Source organism: Gymnogyps californianus, chromosome 3, assembly GCF_018139145.2.
Source record: "Gymnogyps californianus isolate 813 chromosome 3, ASM1813914v2, whole genome shotgun sequence".
Taxonomy (NCBI): domain Eukaryota; kingdom Metazoa; phylum Chordata; class Aves; order Accipitriformes; family Cathartidae; genus Gymnogyps; species Gymnogyps californianus.
The window spans coordinates 47595431-47621189 of record NC_059473.1 but is presented as its reverse complement, the minus strand read 5'-3'; the positions used below and the strand labels follow the sequence as shown (position 1 = coordinate 47621189).

The window sequence follows — 25759 nt, the reverse complement described above, 5'->3', positions numbered from 1 at the left end:
TCTCGGTGTGCAGTGAGAAATTATACCACGCCACTCCCCCATGAAACATACCTCCTGGAGATGTCCTGTTTCTGTGCAACACAATGCTAAAAGACCTTGGCTCCAGCATGTTCCCACAGCTTGGGTATCCACCCATTTCAAATGGAACTGACAGCCACGTGAAAAAAAAAGGCTGTTAAAATTTTAGGGCGTTTTAGGGAAACACCAGTCCTTTACCATGTCATGCTTTTCTGTCCAATAGTATATTTCTATTGGTCTCAATATTCAATCATTGTAAGAACAATTTTAAATAATGAGATTTATCAGCTTTAATATTTTAATGTGTTTTAAGCAGTTGATAAGCCTGTTTATAAGATTGAAATTGATTTCAATAAAGCTCACAGAATCCACATGTGGTGGGTTTATGCAGCCTGTTTGTTTGAGGTAGGAATGAACAGAACAAGTTACATGGATTTTATGAAATTAGAGAGCTATGGTTTGAAGAGGGAACATTAGCTCAGTCTGTTAATACAGGACCCTTGAGGTACATACACAGATTCTCTTGAATCTCTCAGCACACAATAACACTCCATGCAGATTTTTTTTTTTCAATTTCAATCCTTCAGTCTTGCTTACAATTTTAAAAAGCTCAGTCAAGTTAAGGTAACTGTGTTGAAATCAATGGGAATTCAAAAGCAATGATTTTTTTTCTCTTCACACTGTGTTTTTCTGTTCTGTGATCTTAGGTGAAGTTTATGCTGATAGCCACATAAACTGTCACTAATTGTTGAAGGGCAACCAATCCTCCAGTAAGTGTATTACATTCAATTTCAGTGCAGATAAAATTAGATTTCTCTAATGTTAGGATTTCATTGTGAAAAATGCTTAGCGTGTTGCAGAAAAATCTACATATTCAGTCACTCAATGTCTCACCATCCTCCTCGAATATGTCATCCCTAACTCAGATACAACTAAGCAAATCTTACTTTACTGGACTTACAAGTGCCTGGTGCTCTGAAGCCGTGCTCCCCCCACGCCCCCCAAGCACATCCCCTCTGACAACCCAGCAAAGCTTTCCCCTTCCCCGGCCATAGCCCAGGTGGCTCCTGAAGGCCATGGTGACCGCTGGCCCTGACAGGACACGGGAACCAGCACAGGCCTGGCCTGCTCCCAGGCAAAGCTCCCCACCACCCACCCCAGCAGACCCCAGCCTGCGACACTCTGACCCTCGCAAGGGCCGGTGCCCTCCCGGTGGGGACCCCACCCCAGGCGTGCCCTGAAGCAAGAGCGTGAACCCCCACACTCCTAACTGCCGGGGCGCACGGCCAGCGCGTGCAACGGCCGCAATCGCCGCCCTCCCAGCGCACCCAGACCGAGCAGAGGCGCCTGCTCACGCAGTGCAAGGTCCCCCTGCTTTTGGCCATTAATAATATACCCCCCGAACTCCGCCACAGCCCCCCGGGCCGGAGGGGGCACAGCCGCAGCCATCCGCCGGGCCGGGGGAAGGCCTGTCCTCCGGAGCGGGTCCCCTCCGACCGCACAGCAAACGCCCCCACCGCGGCGGGCGGGGCGGGTGGCCCGGAGCCCCCGAGCTCAGGGCTCCCCAGCGACGCCCCCAGGCGGGGAACGCGCAGGCCCGAAGCCCGAAGCCCTGCCGGGGGCTGCCACGGGCGGCCGGAGCCCCGGGAATCAGGCACTGCCCGCCCGCCGCAGCACCCGGCGCGGGGCGGGGTGTGTGTGGAGTGTTCCGCGTTGCCATGACGACGCCCCCCCCCCCGCCTCGCCCGCCCGCTCTCGCGATAGCAGGGGGCGCGGCTGGCGGCCCGCGCGCCGCCACGCCCCGGGGAGGGGGAGGGGCAGGGGCGGGGCGGCGGCGGGAGAGCTCGGCGGTAGCGGCGGTGAGTGGCGCGCGCCGCGCTCGGCTGCGAGGGGGCGGGGCGCAGGCCTCCCCCCTCCTACCACCCCCCCCCGCCGCTGCTGGCAGCCGCCCGGCGTCACCTGCTGGGCCGGGCTCCGCGGGGCGCCGCCGGTGCGGGTCCCGGGGCGTGCAGGGGGAGCGGCGCGGCGGGAGGGGCGGCGCGGCGTTCCGCCCTGCCTGCCGGCTCCTCAGGGGCGGCCTCCGCGCCCGCCCGCCTCCCCTCGGCCGCCGCGCTGCCCCGGGTCCCGCCCGGGCCCGCCTCAGCCCGCCCTGGGGAGGGGCTTGCCCGGGGCGCCCCGGCCGCGCTGCGCTGCCGCACGTCCGCGAAGCCTGCTGCTCTGCCTCGCCTCGGCCGTGGCCTCGCCGTTGCCGGAGCCCCGTGGCAGGTCGGAGGTGAGCCGTGCCCCAGCCCGCGGTCGGCGGGGTGACGCCGGAACCGCTGCCGTGCCCGTCGGGGCCGCCCGCCGCGCCGCCTGCTGTGCCGCCGGCGGGGCCCGGGGTCGGCGGGAGCGGGCGGCAGAGTCGCTCCGCGTCCCTCGGAGCCGGCCGTTGCCTCCAGCGGCTGTCGCGCCCGCGGGGAAGGCGGGAGTTAGCGGGGGCGGGCAGAGGCGCCCGTGGCTCTGTCCAAGGTCTCCTGCTATCGCCTCTCCTTCCAAGTGCTGTTCCGGCGCCAGAACGCTTCCGTTTGTCCCTAGGTAACTTCGTTATTTTCTTGCTCAGATGCGGAGCTCGAACTGTTCCTCCGCTCGGACGTTTCATCACCACTTCGATTTAAAAGTAGCAGAGAGTCAGCTCCCTGATGCAGGGAGACGAAAGGCAGAAGACTCGTTCTTTCTTTCTTTCTTTCTGTGGCTGTTGAGGGTGTTTGGTCAGTCTGGCAGGTTCTGCGAATGCTGCGCTGCTTGCTTTTATGCTGTCTTTGCAGAATTGTGGCCTTGCAGTATAGAGGCCTCCGGGGCAGAAAACTTGGAACTACAGATGTATTTGTACGTTTTTCCCCCAGATCTGTTTAACTGTAAAACCTCTAAGGTTTAAGTGACATCTGAGTGGAAGTAATACAGTTTGTTTTGATACTAGCAGGGTACAAAACAACTTACTGGTAGCTTTCATGTTTAAGATAATTGTAGTGTCCTTATGGAAGGAATGAGGGGATGAGAATCTTTCTCTTAAACATGAAAGTGTCTATACTTGTGGCTCCTATACTTGACTGTGATTTGCATGTCACATTCAGTCAGCTGTATGCTTTGGAAGCCTTCAGCAAGGTTCGGAGCTTGCTTCTTTGTACGCACACACTTGGTGCAACCGTTCAAAGGACTGGAGTGCTGCAGGCATGCTGAGGCTGCCTGACTGGGAGCGTGCAACAAGGAGGGAAAGGGCGTAAGAGCCTTAATCTTGCAGCAGTCCTTTCCATCTCCCCCTTGCCCCAGTAACTTCAGCCTTCTGTTTTGTAAGAAGTGCTGTAAAGTGCTGAGCATTTGTACGGTAACAAAATCTTCAGGAAAGTAAATGCAATTTTTCAGGGAAAATATGCCAAGTTTAGTCCTAGAAACAATCCACACAGCAGAATCATAAATTAATGTATTATCTCACTAGATAATTTTATTTCTAACTCCATTCCCAGTGCAAGTCGGAATGCATACTGCTTCATACATACATCCAGATTTGCACCTTTACTGTCTACTGAAGTTAAGATGAGAGGATGGGAGAACAAATAGGATGCCCTAAATACCTGATACAAAGTTAAGCTGTTTCAAGCATGCAAAAGCCTTCTTTTTTAATGCTGTTTTTTTTAAACTGAGGCCAAAATCATTATTGGGTTTCATCTCGTCTGGGCATCTGTCAAATATGGCATGTATGCAGGTAGAATGAAACTAAAGTCTCTGTGTCAGTTCTGGATGAAAGAACACCCGCTTGATTAATTTCTGTTTAACTTCTTTAAGAAATTCAAGCCATTTTAATCCTACAGAGCTCTGAATCTTAGCAATGGGTTTTGTTACTATTAAAAAAGAAGAAAAGTTAATGAACATACTTAATTGAAGTTGCTTAACGTTGTATGGACTAGAGGGGATTTATAAAAAAATTATCAAATTAAAAAAAAAACCCTCTATTCCTTCCAAGAACGGAATATACTAAAATCTGAATTCTGTTTTGTATTCACAGGGTAGTGCACGGGACACAGGAAGAGTCTGAATATAACTTAAGACCATGGCAGCACGCTGGAGAAGAATCCTGATAATATTTGTGGCGGCTCAAGTACTATTTGTGGTAAATACCTTTGAGGAAGAGGACGTACCTGAAGAATGGATTCTTCTTCACGTTGTTCAAGGTCAGATTGGAGCAGGAAACTACAGCTATTTGAGACTAAATCACGAGGGAAAGATAGTACTTCAGATGCGGAGTTTAAAAGGTGACGCAGACTTGTATGTATCTGATACGACGCTTCACCCCAGCTTTGACGAGTATGAGTTACAGTCTGTCACTTGCGGCCAAGATGTTGTCTACGTACCCGCACACTTCCGCCGCCCAGTGGGAATAGGGATTTACGGTCATCCCTCTCACCTGGAGAGCGAGTTTGAAATGAAAGTGTACTACGATCGAACAGTTGTACAGTATCCGTTTGGCGAGGCTTCTTACAACCCTGAGGAGATGGAGGCAAACCAGAAATACTCACAGTCTACAGAAGATGAATCTCAGGATGAGGAGTCTGTTTTCTGGACTATACTTATTGGAATCTTGAAATTAATACTTGAAATTCTTTTTTAAATTGATACACACTGGACTAAGTCAGACTTCAGCCTGTGAAATTGAACACGAATGACTTGCTGTAATATTTAATACTCTCTGTTATGTTTCCTGAAGAGGTATTCAGGTTACTTTTCCTAAACCAGAAGGGAAGTGGGGGGAAAAAAGCCATATTTAATTTTATGTTGTAAATCCTCCCCTACATGTAAAATGAGCAGCGAGCACAGTATTTGCGGTGTTCTTCAGAGATCAGGGCTTAAAAATGAATGTACAGTTGGGATCTTGTTAAATTCACTTTAAACAGGTGCTTAGGAAAATCAACTCCAATTCAGTATTTTCTATTGTTTTTTATAAAGAAAAGTGAAATAAACTGCTGCACTTCAGTGCCCCCTCTCCATTTAGAGCATATTTAAAAATAAAATCTACTTCTTTTCTGAGCAAGTATCTCTAGTAAAACTAATTAGCAATGGTTTTTGACTGTATTCAAGTTGAGGAGCCTAGGGTGGAGGAAGGAAAAACCAATCAATCGCCTAAGGGGATAGATGATGTATATTTTGACTGCTCGTGCTCTACATCACGTCAACCATCTGTCAAGCAGAGGTCTGTCCAGTCACTCATCACCTCTGCAAATCCAGGACCTGAGTCAAGTGCATGTAACTTCTTCACTAATACTGCAGGGAGAGTAAGCCTTCAGCTGTTGTTACTTGTCAACATGGTATTTTCTTTCCTCGTTAAAAGCAACACAGCGTATAGTATCTTGAACTTGAGAGGTGTTTTCTTACACCTCCCTTTATAGCTTTTTGTGATTGATTTTTTTTTAATACATCTTTATGAATAAGTCATTAGCTTGCAAAGAAAATTTCTGCTGAAAGGAATTTGCAGTACATTGTAAGAAGGTCAGGTCATGCCTACTCTTCCTTCAAAGGTAATTTTTCCAGTAGTATTTTTTGCTTTGGTTGAGTCTTTCAAAATAACCAGTTGCTATGCAAATAGTGTATATTTAAATTGCTCTGTAATTTTCTTTTCACAGAGCTTACTGATGAGTGCACTGAAATAAACAAGGACATTACTATAATTTTATACATACAGTGCATGTACAATTTAAATTTCATTACTGAAAGCCTTCTCTCTTTGAGTGGGAATTTGGCTTGTCTCTATATAGACTTCTGCCAGGACATGATTAGTGACTTTTATCACAAAAAACCCATTATATAGCCAAAATTAAAAGTTTATTTGGTAAAAAGAAAAAAAAAGTGGCATTGTTCCTCTTAGAGTGGTTGGTTAAATAGCACCAAAGTGTCACTTTAATTTGTGCAGTTAAGTTTTGGACAGCAAGTTTTGGGGGGGTTTTAGCCCTCCTTGCTGTTTTTCCCCCTTCTTCCTCCTCTTCTGGGTACGGGAGGGTCTTTCTGACAACAATCACAAATCCAGCGACCTAAGAAAAGAAAGTTATCAATTATTGGGAAACTAACTTTTTACTCACTCATCTAGTTACACACCTTTCACCATTCTAGTAGGTGCTCATCTGTTTGCAGTAGTTCCTTTAATGTAAACAACCAGTGCTTTTCCTTAAAATGTAAGCATCTTTTCTAAAAGGTATAGAAAGCAGAATATAAAATTCACCCTCCCTTACGGACTCATTACATGTAACAGCTGGCTACACTAATCTTTATGGACCTCAAGAAGTGCCAGCACTGCTAAGGAGGTGGTTATTAGGAAAGAACTTGACAAACGATGCTGGAGTTTGCGAGTTACATCTTCACGTGAATGACCACAGTTCGAGGTTACGGGCAGGTACTCAGAGCAGAAATGAGTGGCAGCCGGGGAATGTCGCTCTTCTGCCACAGGTGTGGGCTCCCATTCCCCAAACCAGTGTCAGTTATTTCAGCGCAGTCAGGCAGCACAGATTAAACTGCTGGCAGGGGTTCATCACCAGAGCTTGTACTAAAACTCGTTTACTGAGGGAACAATAAAGGGCTGAGCAAAGAGCAGAAGCATTTAACTGTTTATATTACAACAGCTGGAATCACAAAGGCTGCTTTGGTAATTTTATAGTTTTGTAGGCATATAATCTGTTTTGTTTAGATTCTGTCCCTAGGTCAGCCTGAAAGCTAAATCGGCCACAGAACCCGTACTAAAGTGACAGCTAGCGCCAGTGCTTCCCAAAATGGGAATGTACAGTATATCTGAAGTACTGTAGTTACAGGGAATACCGTCACTGCAGAACTGGCAGCCACTGAATGCTTACTCATGAGCTTCCTTACCATGGATTTAGTATTACATGAAAAGCAACAGAGCTACCAGTTATTTTCTTTACACTGCCTTGGGGTGGCCAGGTGATACGAGTGACCAGGAAATTTAAAGGTACAGGCTGCCTGACATCTAGGTACTTCACTTCCAGCTTTGATGTTTAAGAAAAAAATGGGAAGGAACGGGTTTAAAAAGGGGTTTACAAATATTAAATTGAGCGTACTTTTTAATTTAGAAACTGAAATAATAGCACAAACACTTTATTAATGTGAAAGCTATACTCCAGCAATATGCAGCAATACAGCCTCTTTACAGGTTTCTTTTATGAAACGAGGTAATTATTTTCAGTATTCTGTGGATATGGAAAAAAAAACCCTAGTTCTGAGTGAGTCTGTTCGGATTCTGTTGTAAAAGCCAATTATATTTCCTACACAGGAATTGCCAGGTTAAACTGTGCACAGCCAAATATACAGAAATAAAGCGTATTTAAAAAATTGGGTCCTACAGCATGAATGCTTTCCTACAGTATTTCTTGCTCGTACCCTTCACACTTGTTTTCAACTATTCTTTCAAAAGCAATGCATATATTAATTCTGACAGAGAAAGCCCAGGACTCAGAGGAGGTGGGAAGGGAACAATTAACTCTTACTTTGTTACCTGAAGGGATAGCATCAAGCCCCACACAAAAAGTGTGATAACCACGGTCACATACATCACAGAACATCATTTCTTCTTCGTGGTGAGGCTGCCCGCATATAATGCATGTTTTACACTCCATACATTGCCAAGGATAAGTCTTAATCATAGCAACAAGCTCCGGGGTCATATCAAGGCAAGAAGGGTGGCCTAGATTAAAACCAATATTATTACTTTTATGTCTGAAATGAAATTGAAAATTAGTTAAGACTGTTTGCTTTTACAGAAGCTGAAGCTTAGCTCACCTCCTGGTGAGATCCCACAGTGCACTGAATGTGCTAGTGCACGTAACATTAAGTAGAGATGGAGTCCTAACGAAGGACAGAAAAGGCAACTGAACTGTTGGTACACAAGTGTAGTACACTAAATATTTCCACAAAAAGATCTGTCAAACTCCCTTAGGAATCCGCTTAGTGTATGCAGATACTTACCACTGTTGTCACACTGGGAGCAATGTATAAGAGCTTCAGCTTTTCCTTTCTTGTTGGACTCCTTACCCTTCAGACAAATTCCACATATAGCATTTGGAATGACCTTTGGCTGGAAGGGTAGAAGAGGGCTATAAATTCATTCCAGAAGAATTTACAGGTTTAAAAGGAAATGTCATATATCTCCTTAACTCCTAAAATTAATGAACTATCTGTTATGATGTGTGAACCTTAAAACATATGACAATACCTGACAAGCAGCGGCATCGAAAAAAATCGTAGATTAACTACATAAAATTTTGCATTTGGCACACATACTGAGTTATATGTAAATCAAATTGGAGCAAAAGCATGTACTCGCTCCTTCCTATGAATTCATCAGCTAACATTCCCCTCAATGTAAATTAAATGTGACATGGCATTAAACATGTTAGGGTTTTTTCCCAATATAGAATACTTCCTTTATGAATCTCCATGCAGATTTCCTGTTTATGGAAGCAATTAAGTACAATTTTCCATTTGCACGACATTTGTCCCTAAATATAGAAAATTAATTACAGAAGCAATAAACTTGATTTTTGTATCTTTAGTTTCAAAATATCTGGTTAGCTGTGCTGTACATGGCTATCTGTTTTACCATTCTTTCTTGTACCCAGTCACAATCGCTCTAAGAAATACCCACCCTCGCATTTAACTAGTTTCACATTCATCATCTAAGTGATCATCTGGAGTGTATTTGGGTCCATGAGATCCTTTTAAAAGGTAAGAGAGAAATAGCAGGCTGTTACAATGAGTAACATTTGTGTATGTATTCTGTGTCCCAACCCAAGAGATACACCGACGGAGTTTTATCCCGATGAGGACCAAAGAAGAAAGGCATTACAAATTTCAGAAACATTTCAGTAGTTATATTGTTGAGCTTTGACCACTGCATAATGAAATTAGTGAGAAATGCGGTTCAAAATTAATGTAGTACTCACTGATGTTAAATCAACTAGTGCCAGAGTTTTAAAAAAAATGTTGCTGCAAAGACGCAGCTAGTAGAGGGAGTTCAAGGCATATCCCGTTTTCTAAGGAACTAAACGGCTTGTCAGTAAGCAAGAAGAGTCCCAGTCAACTACCAACCACATGTGCGGAGAAGAATGAAGCCTACTTTTAAAACGAATTTAAAAAGTGAAAACAGAACTCTCTCTCTATATTAAAAAAAAAAAAAATTACTGAGACCTTTTGCAATACAACTTATCTTTAAGTGTATCTATTTCCCCAGCCAGTTTTTTCTAGCACCTAGCAAGATAATTAATATCTTGACTCATTTTTGGAGTAGTCAGGACACATTGCTTTAAGTTTTCTGAAGTTTTCAATCTGCTTTTTAAGTTAAAACATGGCTACAGTCTGCTTCAAATGGTCTGGTCTAAAGAGTTTTATTTAAGAAAACAAAACACCATACCAGATGTTTATCGGTAACTTCCTTCAAAAGATGACAGAGGCATTCATACAGACTTTTTTTTGCTTATTTATTTTAAAAAAGCAGAGTCAACCTGTTTTATACATAAATATAATAAAACAGTAAAAGAAGTCTAACATTCACAAACGTCTCTACAAAATAATAAATATAATGGAAGCAAAATCACACATAAACTCTTTTACTGTTAACTACACTATGTGTCCTACATGTATACCTTTATACCCTGCTCCTCCCAACAAAAGTGGCACATGCTTAAACCTTGTCAGTGTTGCAGCATTTACCCTTCCGTTGTTTAGGCTACATTCTAATTTTTTTTATTGTGTTTTTATCTATTTCTACGTAAACCAAGCCTTTCTAGAATAGCAAGTGCACTTTTCTAATCAGACTTCTGGTTTGTTACGGATTTGTGTTTTACTGCCTTTAATGTACAGCAGCATACTCCCTGGTACTCCAGCAAAACCAAAGTGAGCTGCTTTTCAGTGACTGTACCTGCGTTAGGGTATGTGCAGTTAACACACTGATACATAACTCTAAAGTTAGACACTGATATAGATGCATTTATTAACAATGCTTCCATCTAGTCTTACTTCACTAAACTGTGTTCATTAGAAATCGTGCATGTTGGGGGGGTGAGAATCACAGCCTATTAATAATAAGGTTCCAACAGTATGGAAGTATTTTTACAAAAAAAAAAAAAGGCAAGACTATTCACATTTCAAATCAGTTCAAGTTCTACCACCATAAATGGCTTTTAGAAACGCTATGAAAAAAGTCCATCAGATCCAAATGGGAAGTCACAATAGCCCATCTGATTAGAGTAAATTTTGCTTTCTACATCCTCATCTTAGTGGGATGAGGAAGGGAGAGAAAATGACTGCAGGGTCAAAACGATGACTGCCTGCTCTGTAAGTTTTCACTTCCATGCTGCTGTGCTGCAGCTCTCAAAAGTAAGCATTCCAACTACACCATTTTTGTAAGGTCCTATTCTGAATGCAAAGCGTTCCATTTTCATATACAGTGACCCAAAACAGAAGCGTTGTAAAATATAGTTTCTGAATACATTTCAGTTTTATGTGCAAAAAATCTCCTGTACTTTTAACAGTACCCTGTGTGTGCAATTGTAGTAGCCAGTCCTGCAGCAACAAAGACTCGCTACTTGTAACATGACAAAATGTAAAACACATGCTAACCGTTCTTTGTTAAAGAACTGACAATAAAAATGGCTCCATATAAAATACATTATTTCTTTTACTCAAAAATAACTCAGTGGAAATGTGTGAATCCTGTAATACTCATAATGTGGCTATAACTATACATTTGCATGTTGATGCCATAGCAATTATCCTTCAATTTTAACATGTAACCAAAAGATTACTGTCCTACAAAAATAGTCAAATATTAGAGAACAATACAGAACAAAAGTATTACAAAGATTTAGAATTCACAGGGACAACATTTTAAATCAGTTAAGCCTTCAGCTCAAAGTGCCTTAACATTTAGGCACATACGGTGTATCGTTATCTGGTGGTTTTATAGACAAACAAACAAGAATCCTTCTGTCTTACCAGTTAAAACAGCTCATGTTATTGGGTTTACTGAAAGCGTTTAAACATTCCCACAAACAAGAAAGCCAATCCTCTCACCCTCCCAACACAACATCACCACCTTTGACTTATCAACAGCCTGATGGCTGATGCAGGCAGGGTACGCTGACGTTGCAAAGATGTGGCTCTGTAGGTTTGCAGTAATACCTTGTTCCTAACACAATCGGTGATTTTGAACCAATAAGTAATTGCTACAGGAATCTATTTTCAAAATGCAATGCTGTATACTGCCATTACTCTTCTACAATTAGAAGTTCAGAACTTTGCAGAAAGTTCTGCTCCATCAGTTCTCTCCCTATGCATTCATAAGGCCATTAAATAGATTGGACTAATCAAACACTCGGGCATCTCACAGCTAAGTGAAACTTCTGTAAACCGGTGGCACACAATCTCTAATGTCAAGTTATACAAAGCTAAAAAAAAATTTCAAGCTCCATCTTTGGATTTCATGTTCATGGGAATATTGGTATGCATTCTGTGTCTACAACAATTTGCAAAGTTACATATAAAAAAATATACATATGGTACCACAGTCTAAATCTCCATAGTTTGCATATTTCTTAGTAAGTTCCTGAAAAGAGAAAACGCAACTGGAGCTTGCTATCTGTTATGAACTTGTACAGATGCTGTATGTAAAGAAAATTTATCAAAGCTGTCCAATTCTTGCTGGAAATTAGCTTCTTAACGTAAGTTATAGTTTATTTCCTATTAACCTGGTAAATACAGATAGTAGGTATTTGTGAATATAAAATGCAAGCCATCAACAGCTCACTTCTGCTGAGGCAGTTTCTCAATATGTACGATCTTGTCACTCACAAAAGTGTTCCGTTTTCCATAACCTCTCTTAACAAGCGTTCCTGATTGCTAAATACTAAACCCTATCTTAATGTAGTGTTTTCCCTCTTTATGGGTCTATTCCTGCTCCCACGTAAATCAATGGAAAATTCTCATTCCTTTCAGTGGAACAGGACTAGGCAATAACGTGCTTTAAAAGTGTTACATTATATTCAGATCCTCTCTTAGTATGCAGAATAACAACACATAAATAATGCACGTCAATTCCCATTTCTTCTGGAAAGTATTTTTATCTTCATCTTATTGTTACCTTAATTTTTGAAATTATTATACAGTAATACTGAAGATTTGGGTCTTAGGTTTGGCAATCACTGCTTGACAGCTGAAATGTCTTAACATCCTCACCAAGTTTTTAGCCTGGATAAAAGCACATTGCCCACAAATGTTTCTACATAGTATGAACTACATAAAAAGCTATTTTCCATATACTGTTAAAGTGATTACGTAGTGTTGCCTATACAACTATAGTAAGCTTCTTGCCTTCCATCCTATACGTTGTAACACCTCAGGATGAAAGGCTGTATTTAAAATGAACGTCATAACAATATTTTCAGCCACGTAGCTGCACTTTACAGCACTGATCTCTTGGTATGCTGCCATACTAAACAGTAGAGAAAAAATAATGGATACTGAATGCTAGTTTTGAACTGGCAAGTAATTCTGACTGCTATGTTAAGGCAGACAGAAAGATGTGGAGTTCCAATGATAAATCCACAATGGATTTTTCTGGTGTTACTGCCTGGGAATCTGAGAAGTTAACAGAAACAGAGGCCACTGTATAGCTAGGGTAAAGGAAAGCCCCACATGAAATAAAAGCAAAAAGGAAGTAAGGAAGCAAACAGATGGAGCACACAACAGGAGAGCAGCTAGTGAAGTACAGCAAGCAGAAGTTCCATATTATTGAAAAACAAATATTTCAGGGAGAGGCTGGTCAGTAAAGAAGTTCAGTCAGGGGCTTTTTTCTTCTACCTTGTACCCAGGAACTGATTTGGATAATACAGAACGTTTGGAACCATCTTTTCTTGGAGTAGCACTTTTGTCTCTTGTTTTTTGTCTTCCCTGAAAAGAATCCTCCTGGTTGTCTGTGGCGCAATCACCTTCAGATACATTGCCAGACGAATTGTCCTATAATAAAAATACCATAGCTATATTTTTTATTTTTTGGATAGACAGACAAGTCTTTCCTATGCCCCTTAGAGCCAACTAAGGTAAGAGAAGGATATATCTTTCCTTCTGCAAAAGCATGGGGTACATCACAATCTAGAACACCTTTGCTCATAACCTTCATTAACTATTTTTTCTCATGCTAAGAGACTGGCATCAGCAATAGCAGTCATGTTTTCCAGTTGGTCTTGATACCAGAGTGGGGAGCACAACAGTGTAATTCTTTGAACCGTTTTCCTTTAAAAGTCAGCAAGAAATCCACAATATACAAGATGTTGTTTACAAAGTAAAGGGCCAGCAAAAAGTTAAAAGTGCCCTTGCCATGCATTTAAAGTGTACTACCAAATAGCACTGCCTTGAATTAAACACGTGAAGGTTTTTTCTGCCACCTTCATCTACTATATTCACCAGGAGCAATCTAAATATTTAATTTGGATTGCAGCAGAATGCCATCAAAGGCAAAACACACTTCAATATTTAATACAGAACCAAACAACAGAATTTATGCTGCAGTTAAAGCATTTTTTTTTTTAAGGAATGAGGAGGCAAGAAAGAGGGGAAGAGGTTCAAAGAGGGTGAGATCAATGTAAGCATAATTAAGAGCAGCAGCACAAGATTTTTCTCAGAAAAGTGTTAATAAAAGCCTCCAAAAAGCTCCAGAAGAAAGCAATATGATTAATCGCATTTATTACAATAAAAACCAAAAGGCCAAATAACAATGGTGCCCTACAGTAAAAGGCACTCTGTAAAAACATAATAGTAATCAGCTTATGCCCTAGAGCCTAAAATCAAAACAGACAAAACAGACACAGGGCAAAGGGAGGAGTATAACACAAAAGCAAAGCAAACTATGTGGCAACAAGAAATGGTATCCACCGTTATTTTAGGGGAAGGGTTATTTAGGACAGGCCCATTAAAATACTACAGAACAGGAAAATTGCTACCTGACTCCAACAATGGGGAGAGTGAAAAAGGAAAAAACAAAGCATATCGTAGGACTCACCAGGGAGATCTGATGAATGGTAGGTACCCCAAAACTCAGGAAAAGAGGCCTGACAACTACTCACCTCTGTGTTCAACAGATATTTTTCCTGAACAATATGCCCCAATGACTAGCAAAGAACCCCTGCTCCCATAGCCAAACCCACTTCACAGGAATCTCATTTTAAATTTTCCCTACACTTTTTCAAACACAAGGACATTTTTCCTTCTGCATTCTGTCACCAAAAAGACTTCTGAACTTCTGTGAAAAATCAAAGGATAGTCTGCTCGGTCCAGTTACTTTTGTTTACCATTAAGGGGAATGGAAGTCAGTGGAAAAGGGAACTGGGAAGAAATGGTTAAAGACCAACTGTAAAAAAGCTGGAGTGCGATTAAACCAAAATTCTGAGTTGACATTTGGCATGCTTAGTTTATACGATTTCTTTTTCTCCAAAAAATGCAAGCAGAAAGGATGTATTCACAGCTGTCTCTCCCTTGTTAGCCTACAAGCTGACCCCTTCCTTTCTTCTTCAGTTATGAGTATCTTATGAATATTCAAACAAAATAAATGTTTATATGGCAAAATTTAGCATTATATATACGCACCATCTAACATGTTCATCAATTGAACTAGAAACTCTTAAATGCACCTGTGAGTTTACATTCTATTTATCTTAAAATCAGGGTTAAACTTCTGGAAAGTGGTTGTCACCAACATACTAACTACACCAATATACCAATGGTTCAGTTATACTCGGACAGCTCATCTGAAGCTCAGCTGCTCTTGGGCACTTAAAACACTATCAAGGTAGGTATGTGAAAGTTTCCCTTAACTTCTAGTAACAGTTAATTTTGTGTTTGCATAAAGAGAGAGAATACAAACATCTTTTTAAAGATGTATTGTAAAGCAAAAATCCAGTGCTTTTTACCTTCTCTTTAAATTGGAATAAAGTAACTGTTTCTGTATCGAGTACTTCCTGCTTCTATGTCACATGAAGAAGTAGTCACCAGGCTATCGACACCTTTGCTTTAGTGACAGATTCTGTGGGACTTAAATAGCAAAATATGCTGTGACCTGAACTACAGTGTTCATTCCCCTCAGAAATGCTAGCAACTTCCCCTTGGGGAAAAGGGCGTAATGAAGAGCTGCGGTTGGGAAGATTCTTCAAGATTTCTTTAAAAAGAAGGAAGAAAGGGCCTGAAATTTCAAATATTTGTTTGATTTACTTTAAAAATGGAGCAAAACGGAAAGCTGGAGAGCAATGTTATAAAATAAAGAGAAGTACTAAAAAAGGGAGTACACTTAGTTTACGATTCTCCATTTTGCAAACGTTAAAGATTCTACTAAGAAACTACTGAAACTAACAAAAGTGAAGGTAAAGGATTTTTTTGTTGAAGAATACTTTCAATTTGTCTCACCGAATTGCCTTTGGTTTTCCGTTTTTCATCACCTCGCCCTTCCTCTGCATCATCTGAATCTCCATCACTGTCTAATGCAGGCAGCTCTGGATCCAAAGGAGGTTCGTAAAGAGCTGTGTTTAATGGCAAGTAACGAAGTTCATCTGGAGAGTATCTAAAGTTAATAAATAAATAAATAAAATTAATTCATGTGTACTTTATGCATAAATATTAAGTCACACAGCATATAAGGACTTCAATGAGAAAGATTAAGAAAAGCTCCCTTTTTTCAGGAAGGCACATAAAAACATGCAGTCCTGAAAACATAGGAAACATACTAATTTCTCCTCCCAAATGTGATACCATCTAGTACTTGTCTTCTTTGTATAGCAGATATTTGTGGAACACAGGAAGAGCGTATTTGCAATGTTCCAAACCTACATAATCATAAGAGGCCACAGAACCCTACAAATTTTAACAAATCCACATTACTATGCCCAACAGACTATACACTTTGTTTATAAATGTACAGTGCCCACATAGCATGTGCACAACAGTTCTAACGCAGGGCACACAAACAGCTAGGGTGCAAAGCAAAGTAAGTAAAGAATATAGCTATATGTCTGAGTTCCTTGATTATTGAAGGAGAACAAAAAAATGCTTATAAAAATATAATTTCAGAAGAATGTGAAGATCTAATCACATTGCTTATAGCCAGATACAGCTTAACATGTGTAATCTACCCTTTTTTTTTTTTTAACCTTAAATATTAAGAAAAAAGTGGAAGTCCTTTTACTATTAAGGACAAGCATTGTAAGGAATAGGATATTATTTTGATGTGTATTTTGAAAAGTTGTGTCCTTTATTAAGAAGGATAAGCAGTTTCACTTGCGGCTTATAAGTGCAAAATAAACAAGATATCTAGCATTTTTAATTCAATTAATTTAATAAAATTCAAGTCCTTCAAGAATGTCCTGTAACATGCAAATTTGAGGTGGGCTGTATGCACACACTGGAATGAGCAAGGCATATGCAGATAAAGAGCTTCTCTAAAGAAAACCATGCATGTATAGGATGAGTACCATCTCTGTTGCACAGATGGTAAGACTCAGGCAACAATTTTCAAATCAGTATGTATTTGTCAAATGGAAGCATGCCACTGGTAAAGCCTTAAATTTGTTTAGACAGTTAAGTAAACATTTTTCATGAAATATAAAGATCCAACTCGCAATACTTTCCCCTCTCACTTACAAATCCGACATTAAACTTAGCCCACAAGACCAATCAATTTTTTTTTTTAAAATTAAAAACTTTCTGAAAATTTAAAAAAGGACAGTAAGACTGTCACACGGAAAACGTGATCACAAGCCAGCATTACAACATTTTGATATTGCAACATTAATCTTAGCACACATTCAGAGGCAGATGATAAGTAAACACATGAGGGTGGCAGGAGTGAAATCAATGTCTTCTTTTACCACTGTAAATATCTGAGCAGGCCAAATCTCAGGCACCGCGATACATCAGCAGAGACGGTACTCTCGCAGCCACTACTGTTTTGTTGACAAAAGCTGTCACACTATGCATCTATTAGACTAGCAAGTGTCTCAAACATAAAATTAATTCAAAACCTTACATTTCAGTAAATACACTGAAATGTTTTCCATCTGCTAGATGTAGAGAAAATAGATCAGTGAAACAGAATCGACAGTTAGGATGCTTTTAACATACCTTTTGTAGTACTCCTGGAACTGGCCAGGTATGAGAGCCACTGGATAAGGACTAACCTTTGTTCTCTCTGTAGGTAAGATTTTGTATTTTCCTTGAGGCACCTGGATGATCTGTATTGTTTAATACAAAACAATGACGTTTTTGTTTCATGTACAAACTTTTGAGCCTTCCTCACCATCTACCCCCCCAAATATTTTTTAACTAGCCAGTTTTATTGAGTTGGAACAGCTACCCGAGTTCTCCCATGGGAAATCCAATTCATTAAAACGGTAAGAGATCCCACTCACAAAATAGTATTACGGATTAAGTCCAATCACTAAGTATCTAGCGAACTGAACGAATACTAGGTAAGACTACTTCTAAACAGTATATTATGTAAAATAATTTAAAAATTAAAATCTAACAATTGAAACAGTAAACATTAACTTTTCTGACTGGCAGCTTTAGCATGAATTATCATTGTTGGTCCATATTGGTAGAGGGTAGCAAGAACATGTCCATCTAATTCTGAAACCAGACTGTACGATAAAAAAAATCCCATTAATAATATGAAAATATGGAAAGGAGAAGCTTATACAGAAACCTTCTTTCCCTTAGAAAGAAATAAAACTAATTATCCACTATCTTGTCTCTAACATGGCTCAATACCAGAAAAATGTAAATTTTCCATAATAGACTGTGATGTCATAATTTGCATAGAGAAAATTTTTGATGCACTGTTTTTACACAAGCAGAACAGTCCTGCTTCAAAATGCCAGCTAGTTTATTTTTTTTTTAAATCAGGCACAGAAGCATGAAGGAGATCTAATACAAAAATAATATAACACCTAACAAAACCAAGGGCATAACATCGACAGGCAGCACTCTTTTAGAGGATAAATAGTTTACTTTTTTACTCTAGGTATTGTTCAGGCAAAATTTTGGAGGTATTCCAAAAAAGAATTAGCCATTTATATGAATGGATACAATAGCAACAGAAGCTTCTTAGTAACCTAAACATCCCTCTTAGTTTAATGCTACTACCAGCAGATTAAAGACATGACAACAAAGTAACACTGAAATTTTTAAAGCTTTCTGAGACAAGTATTTTCAAGTTAAAAAAAAAGTTTTCACATTAAATGTATTTGAGATTATTATTTTTAGCAGTATTACCCATTTAACAGCAAAACTGTTTAAGTCCCTACATGACTGAAACAAGACTAATCAAAACCCTTGATAAAAAAATAGTTAAACTGGTACCAAAACCAACTTTACTGAGACAAGCAAGAAGCTACCTATTGACATTGATAAGAAAACTAAATCTGCCTACATGTGTCTGTAAATCAAAATAGGCTCTTCTTTCTTCCATCCGCTCTCGGTTTAAATTGCTGTTGAATTCTGCAGCTTTCTTGGCAGCTTTTTTAATATATTCTGGAACTTTACTGGCTTCTACTTTCTGTGTGTTCTGCTGCTGCATTTGCTGGAATAAAAACAATTTTATCAATTCACATACATTTCACTATCAGTTTGAGAACAGCCTTTTCTTATACTCCACGTTACAGATCTGGTTCACTTATATGCTAGTTACTTACAGAGTACTCTTTATAATGATCTGTTATTCGCTGACGTTCTTTCTCTTGCAGTATAACAGAATACTCAGCATGTTTGGCAGGGTATTCTTTAATCATAAGATCAATTACTTCATCACTACGCAAAGCTGTTAGACCTAAAATAGATAAAAGCAATAATGATGCTATCCGGCAAAATTAACTGTAGATTATTTATATCCCACAACGATCAACTCAAGTTTTTGAGCAGCTAAAGACAACCTGCTGTGCACAATGCTTCTCCCTCTCTCAAGCAGGAGTGAACTTGTGCCGTTTAGCTTTCAAGGCTGATCAGGAGTTTGCTTCTACCCAAGGAGCCAAGGCTCATTTCTTTTCTTCCTTCCAGCTACAAACCCTTTCACATTGACTCAGCCAGCTACTAAACTCCCCCGTGAGGCAGAACTTTTGTTCTAAGCAGGACCTGGTGAACTGTTAGTTTCAGTTTCCAATATTGGTGAAGTGTTAGTTTCATTAACTTTGAGAACCTTAACCGAAATTATGAGGTTTACATAACCTCTCTATACAAATCAAGGAAGAATCACTGTGAGGGCAATTCAGAGCAGCAAACTGCACACAGACTCCTGACTCCCAATTAAAGCATTTGCAGTTCAGAAGTCAGAATGCCTCAGTTGGCAGCTACACTGCAGAGCTCCTCCTTTAAAGGTTCCAACACAACTAATCTCCAAACATTGACAACAGAATGGAGGTTGACTTGTGTTACTACCACTGATTATAAATACAACCTTAAAAAACGGGGATAGTTAACTCAGCACACATCTCTACTGGACATATGAGGCAGAATATATAAATATTGATAAAAATTAGATACTATTCTCTCCCACATATTTAAGTTAAAAAAAAAAATAAATAAAAAATTAAGAGAGCCGGCAGGTGAGAAATAAAGGTGGTATATCAAAGATTGTTAGTATATAAAATGACATTACATTTGCACAGACCCATGATATAGAGAAAAAAAATGCGACAGGCATCATTTAATCTCTTAACATGCTCCAAGTCACATGTATTAGCAGAGGAAGAAAAAAATACTTCAAGCTCTTTCAATATAAGCCACATCAATGACATCATTCCATTTCAAGTACATTTAAGTGCTTTAATACACACCCTTCTAACATATAAACTGAACCGTATAAGATACACTAATGTTCGCTGAGTTCCAACCAAATCAGCAAAACAAGACTGATGTACTTTTTAATTTGAAAAATTATGGTGTTCTCTTTTCTAAAAGGAGAAAAAGGTTCTAGAAGTTAATTTACAACATAGAAAGGATTTTGCTAAGTAATTAGCATAGATCCAAAATTAATTTTTTTATAATAAATCTGGAATACTGAAACCTCATGGCCACTTTACACAAATTAATAATAAACCAGTTTTCATTTCAGAATTCACATTTTCAGTTGAGAGTGATACAATTCTTCTCTACCAAACTGAATCACATTTTCAATGTGTCATATTTTTAATACCGTAACAAGGAATCTAACAATTTGTTTTCTTACCTAGTGTGCACTGAGTCTCTGTGATAACATTTAGTTCTCTGAGGTAGAGTTTCTCCTTGTGAGACAGATCTCGTCTTTCTAAATCTCCAAAGAAAACAAAAAAGAGCAATAAAAATGTGTGCAGTTACTCAAACTCCCCCATAGACCGTGTTAAAGTATTTTGACAATTTTATTTCCAGGCAGTGAGAGTCTGTACTATACTACTATTCCAACAAACACGATAATTTTATAAATTAATTTTAAATTTAATATACACTGTAGGGACACGGTCAGTTTTTTTGAGTACCTTGCCTGTAGTTATGATTTACAGAAATACTGAAGAAACCTGACATATGAGCTCAGATGCAGAAAACACTATCAAGCACTGAAGGTATATTCTTATTTTCTTTTCATATGCCTTTTAAAAATAAATTCCATGACAGAAGAAACAGATTTGACAATTCTGAATGATGAAGGCTCAAATCCTAGAACCTCCCCAATTAATTTTTTAAAATTCTTCTACAGTGTAGAAATGTTGCCACAATTCAGGAAACAGAATGTAGAGATATAGCTATATAGTAAGAAATCATCAACAAAATACTTAAAAATAAAATTGAGGTCAGTTTTCAAAAGGTACTTGCTGATATAACTCCCAAATCAGACTTGTCTACAGATTTTCAGTGGCAATACCAAAAAGTCTTAAATTACTTCAAAAACCATAGGACATATTTGCAATATGCCAGTAACAAAAATAAGAAGTACAACATACATAACTCAGGTCTGCTTTTGCCAGGGTCTTTTTTTAATCATTTGGCTCATGCTATAGTCAGAGACACAGATTACATCCAAACTGTACAAAGACAAAGATTTTTAGAACAAAAACTTTAAAAATAAATACCTGGATATTTTCTTTTAAAGGAAGTCACACCCAAATATTCACTGACTTGCTCCTGAAGCATATAGTATTCTCCTGTTTCATCTGGTGGCCACTTGTATTCTATCAAGTTTTCAGCAGGAAAATAGCTGTATCTAAGTATAAGAACAACGTTAGAACAAATCAAAGAATCCTTAAGAGGGATACATACATTTCTAGAAATTCAGTAATTCCTATTTATATGTCAATGAACAACATCTATGAAGTTGGACAAGCAGTTTAGAACACTGCACCCTGTTGACCCATTTCAAAGTCACTTTGCTACACCCCGTTTCACATATATTTCTCCAAACCAGCATTCATCAATATGCTGAGGGACAGAACATGAGGAAAGGGATATCCATGATAGCAGACAGGACACCAGGAAAAGCAGGTACTACAGTGTCAGAACTCATTCAAAAAATATGTGATGTTTTAAAAACATGTAAGCTGTGCTTCTGATTGTAAATTAGATGCAGCACATTTTGTATCATTTTAAAATAAAATGTCTTAGAATATGCTGGGAGAAAAAGACAGCTAGCTACTCATAGGACATTGCCTCAATTCAGAAAGATATATGAAGAATATACAAGCAAAGAAAGAAGAGCTAATACTTAAGCATATCAAACAATACAGTAAGACTAGCAATAAAAAAAGTGAGAATTGTAAAAAATGGTATTACCCAAGGTCTTGACTAGAAGTTTCACAGCTCCGAGAACTGTCCCCTGAGCCCATACGTCGTCTTTTGGATGGCTGGCTGCCGTCATTGGAATTTTCTTCTGTGTCATCCTGAAATGAAAATGAAGATAAATATTAAAAAAATTAACGAGTATTCAGTAGATAATGTAAAACATCAAAAAATATTGCAAAGCAATCCACAGTTCAAATATACCTGAACTACTGAGCTATTTAATAACGCTCTTTACAAACAACTCATAGGACAGTTTACGTAGCAAATTATTCTTTGCTATAAACTAGCTGCATGACACATAGTGGCACAGAAGGAGAACTGGGTAGTTTCTCACCTGTTGCATAGGTGGAGCACTGAATAGACAGAGCTGTGGCTCTGACCACAGAGTTCATCATTCTTAATGTAAACTACCTATGGCATCAGCACGGCCAGATAGCTGTAGACCCAGCAAACTTCCCTCACTGGTGACAGTCAGGGACAAGACTAATTCACTTAATCAGGCTAGCTCGCAAAAGCAAAAGCAAGGGCAGAGCAAAAACACCAAGCCCTTGCTGACAGCTGATGCTTATAAAATCAAGGAAAATATTACCAAAAGCAATACAGGAGTTTAAGGACATACAGTTAAAATAAAAGCAATGGTATACAGTTTACAAAAAGATATGATTACCGCAAGTAGCAAAGACTTGTCTTTTGTGGGGAAAAAATAAATAAAAGAAAAAACCTGAAGTTGTATTGCAACAGACACAGAAGAGAACAAAGCTATTACAAGGGACCATTTAGAAGAAGTCTTACACAGGTGTCACTATTCAGATTTCATGAGATCTATATGAAGAAGGGGATTAAAGGGTGAAGAGGAGAAAAACAAAACAAAGAGTTCCGTAAAATCTAGCAGACCAATGATTCAGTTGGTCTTCTTGCGGTTTTCACTGCTTTGTTGTCCAATAACACCATACACCTCCCACCTACATCATCAACAGCTCTCAAAGCATTTAGTGACCACCCTTGCATGGTTATAACTGAGAAACAGAAGGCAGAAGTGTTCAAGTGTATCGCCTCTTGTCACCAGTAGTAGAGCCAAGAACAAGATAGCTCTTTAAGTAATCGAAACTCCAGAGCAGTATGAAAGAATCACATTTCATAACTTTTGTGAAAAGTTTAAGAAAGAATTAACCTGTCAGAAATAAATGGATCAAGCCCAATTATACTCACTTATTAAATAATGACAAGAACAATTATTAGGTCTACCTTAGCTAATGTCTTTCATTCTAATATGTTTTACATATCATATCACTTGAAATATCATTAAAAAAGATTCCAGCAAATGAGAATACATTACTTTTGTTATGTAACATTTCACAGTACTATAATGAAGACAGGCCACAGGGAAAAAGCATTTGTCTCCTGTATTTTTGGTTTATTTAATGTTTTTCCACAATTCTTTACAAATTTTTTTCTTTCTGGTGGAGTAGCAGAGAGAATATCTTTCATACAGTAACAAAAACTGAAAAGCAAATTTAATGAAACTGTGCTTTCTTAATGCAGCTATACTTAAACAATCAGGTAAGTAGCATCTCCGCTAGTACTATTAGTAATACTATTTCCTAGTATTGCTGAGAACACCCTGTATAAACTCAATCAGACAAACTAAGGAGCAGTCCCCAATCAAAACAATATCGCACTAGAGTACTTTGTGACACTGCTATGTCTCATCAGCAGTTCATCCCTACGTCCCACAAGGAATGTTAATGCACTCCAAACCTTTTCAACTACTAGGCAAAAACACGAACAGGGCCAAAGCCATGCTTTGCTATACCAAAGCTACCAAGAGACTTCAAAACATTTTTAAAAGATAGATCTCAACCTGACAGTTAAGAGGAAGTGCCTCACATCAGTTTCTCCTTTTGCTTTGAAATTTTCTTTTATTAAATCCAGTACTGTTAAAAAATATGAGCACCCATACCACAGGAGAGATGAACGTCTTCCATTTCCATCTTTGCTTTCTTATTTGCTGAAAACTTCAGCAAATTCAATCACACAGGCTCACAGGCTAAAACACCCCAGAAAATGAGACAGTTTGTTGCAGAGGACTTTGCAGAAAAAGTGAAAACATTTGCGCTGCAATCTAAGACACGCTGTAGTTCAGCCACTGTTACTGTACCAAAAATAATAATTAGGGACAGTCTTGTGGCTTTCTTTACATGGGAAGTCAAATATTGCCAAAAAAAGCCCCTTCTTCCCTTGAAAACGCATGCTTCTGTAGAACGCCTGTTAGTCCTTACGAAGTAAGGTTATATTATGAATTCCTAGTACGTCTATCAATTATAAGACCTATGTAACGACCCTTTATTACGCAATCGGAAAGCCCGAATTACCAAGATGTCTTTCAGAAACTAACTGCAAATCTGCATCCGAGCGCGGGCGCAGAAACAGCAGCAAGTACTTGGTGCCAGAAGCCCGAGCGGTGCCTGGGAAGAGCGGGTACAATTCAGCAGGCCTACGCAGAAGAGCCTGCGACCAGACCCAAACTTTGCCGGGTGCGACGCTGGGGCGCTGCCGCGCTACGGAATGAGCTGCCGCGCCGCGCCGCACCCGGGGAGGCGCGTAAGGACTTTTAGGAAGGAGGGCGGGCCCGGGCACCCAGCGGGGCCTCGCCCCTCCAGCCCTGGACACGCACCCGAAGTTCGGCCTGGGGCGCGGGAGGGCGCCAACCACCCCGCCAAGAGGCCGCCCGCCGCTGCCCGGCTCCCCTGGGAGGCGTGCGGCGAGCCCGGGGAGCGGGGGAGAGGGGGGGGTCACGGCGCCCACGCGGGGGGGCCGGGCGAGGCCTCCCGCCGAGGCGGCTGTTGCGCCGCAGCCCCGGGCCGCCGCGCTGGGCCCGCAGCCCCACGGCCGCCGCCCGCTCTCACCTTCAAGGACTGGGCGCCGGGCGTGGCCGGGTCGCTGTCGCAGAGGCGCGGGGACAGGACGGCCGCCATGACCGCCGCGGGGGCCGCCGCCGGCTGGGCGAGGAGAAGCGCCGCCGCCGCGCGACCCGGCCTCGCGCCGCGCCCGGCTCCGCCTCCCCTCCCCCTGCGGGGGGTGGCAACGGCCCCTACCGGCCAGCTCGCGCACGAGCGCGGCGGCTCGCGCAGCTCCTGCTCCGCCCCCCTCCGGGCAGCCCGCGGCGACCCCGGCCCGCGCCGCCGGACCGGCACCCGGCCCGCCCCGCTGCCGCCGCCGCGCGGGCCCAACGCCGGGGCCCCGCCGCCGCCGCCGCGCCCTCCTCCTCCTCCTGCTGCTGCCGCCGCCGCCGCCGCTCGGGCGGCCGCGCGGCCCGGCCGCGAGCGCGGAGCCGAGCCGCCTCGGTAGCGCTTGGGCAGCAGCGCGGGGCGGAGGGGCAGCATCCCCCCGCGGTGGTTAGCGCCGAGCGCCGCCGCCGCCGCTGACCGGCGCGGGAGCTGGCACCCAGCAGGGCCGGGCTGCTCCGCCGCCAGGCTCCCGTCTCCGGGAACGTCAGCCGGGGACGAGCTACGTTTGTGAACCATCAGCCCCCGCAGGAGGGGTGTACGGGGGGCGGGGGGCGCACTCGGAGGAGCCGGCACGAGCGCGCTCGCCCCTGCGAGGAGGGCGCTTGAAGCCGGCCCCGCCGCTGCGCGGAAGCGCCGAGCCAGCTGCGCGCCGGGCGGCGCCCCGGGGCCGCGTCCCGCGCCGCGTCCCGCTCCCGCCGTGTCGCCGCTCCCGCCGTTACGGCCGGGCGAAGGCGGAGCGTGGCCCTCCCCGGCAGGAGAGACCCTCGTCCCGCCGGCGCCGGGGCGGCGCGCACGCCCGCCCGCTCGCACGCGCGCAGCCGGGCTCCATGGCCGCGCACGGCCCCCGCTCCGGCGAA

General features: G+C 41.7%; 2 protein-coding genes across 4 annotated transcripts; one reads left to right on the top strand and one right to left on the bottom strand.

The window, feature by feature from the left end:
- The first annotated feature begins 2131 nt into the window (after positions 1-2131).
- Positions 2132-5076, top strand: C3H6orf120 (chromosome 3 C6orf120 homolog). Of its 2 annotated transcripts, none has more exons than XM_050894343.1 (2): positions 2132-2290; positions 4058-5076. In XM_050894343.1, the coding sequence occupies exon 2, from the start codon at positions 4103-4105 to the stop codon at positions 4658-4660; it is 558 nt and encodes a 185-aa protein (XP_050750300.1). In that variant the 5' UTR covers positions 2132-2290; positions 4058-4102; the 3' UTR covers positions 4661-5076. The 2 variants fall into 2 exon arrangements, with proteins under 2 accessions (XP_050750300.1, XP_050750301.1); XM_050894344.1 differs by lacking the exon at positions 2132-2290 and adding an exon at positions 2528-2592.
- A 741-nt stretch (positions 5077-5817) lies between these two features.
- Positions 5818-25277, bottom strand: PHF10 (PHD finger protein 10). 2 transcript variants are annotated; one of them, XM_050895199.1, is made up of 12 exons: positions 24801-24869; positions 21886-21992; positions 21189-21319; positions 20312-20395; positions 18783-18916; positions 18521-18670; positions 17212-17321; positions 15502-15655; positions 12907-13062; positions 8017-8125; positions 7547-7735; positions 5822-6074 (listed from the first exon to the last, which is right to left on the bottom strand). In XM_050895199.1, exons 1-12 carry the CDS (start codon positions 24867-24869, stop codon positions 5989-5991), a joined length of 1479 nt encoding a protein of 492 aa, XP_050751156.1. In that variant the 3' UTR covers positions 5822-5988. The 2 variants fall into 2 exon arrangements, with proteins under 2 accessions (XP_050751155.1, XP_050751156.1); XM_050895198.1 differs by lacking the exon at positions 12907-13062 and having other exon boundaries at positions 5818-6074; positions 24801-25277.
- Between the last annotated feature and the right edge of the window lie 482 nt (positions 25278-25759).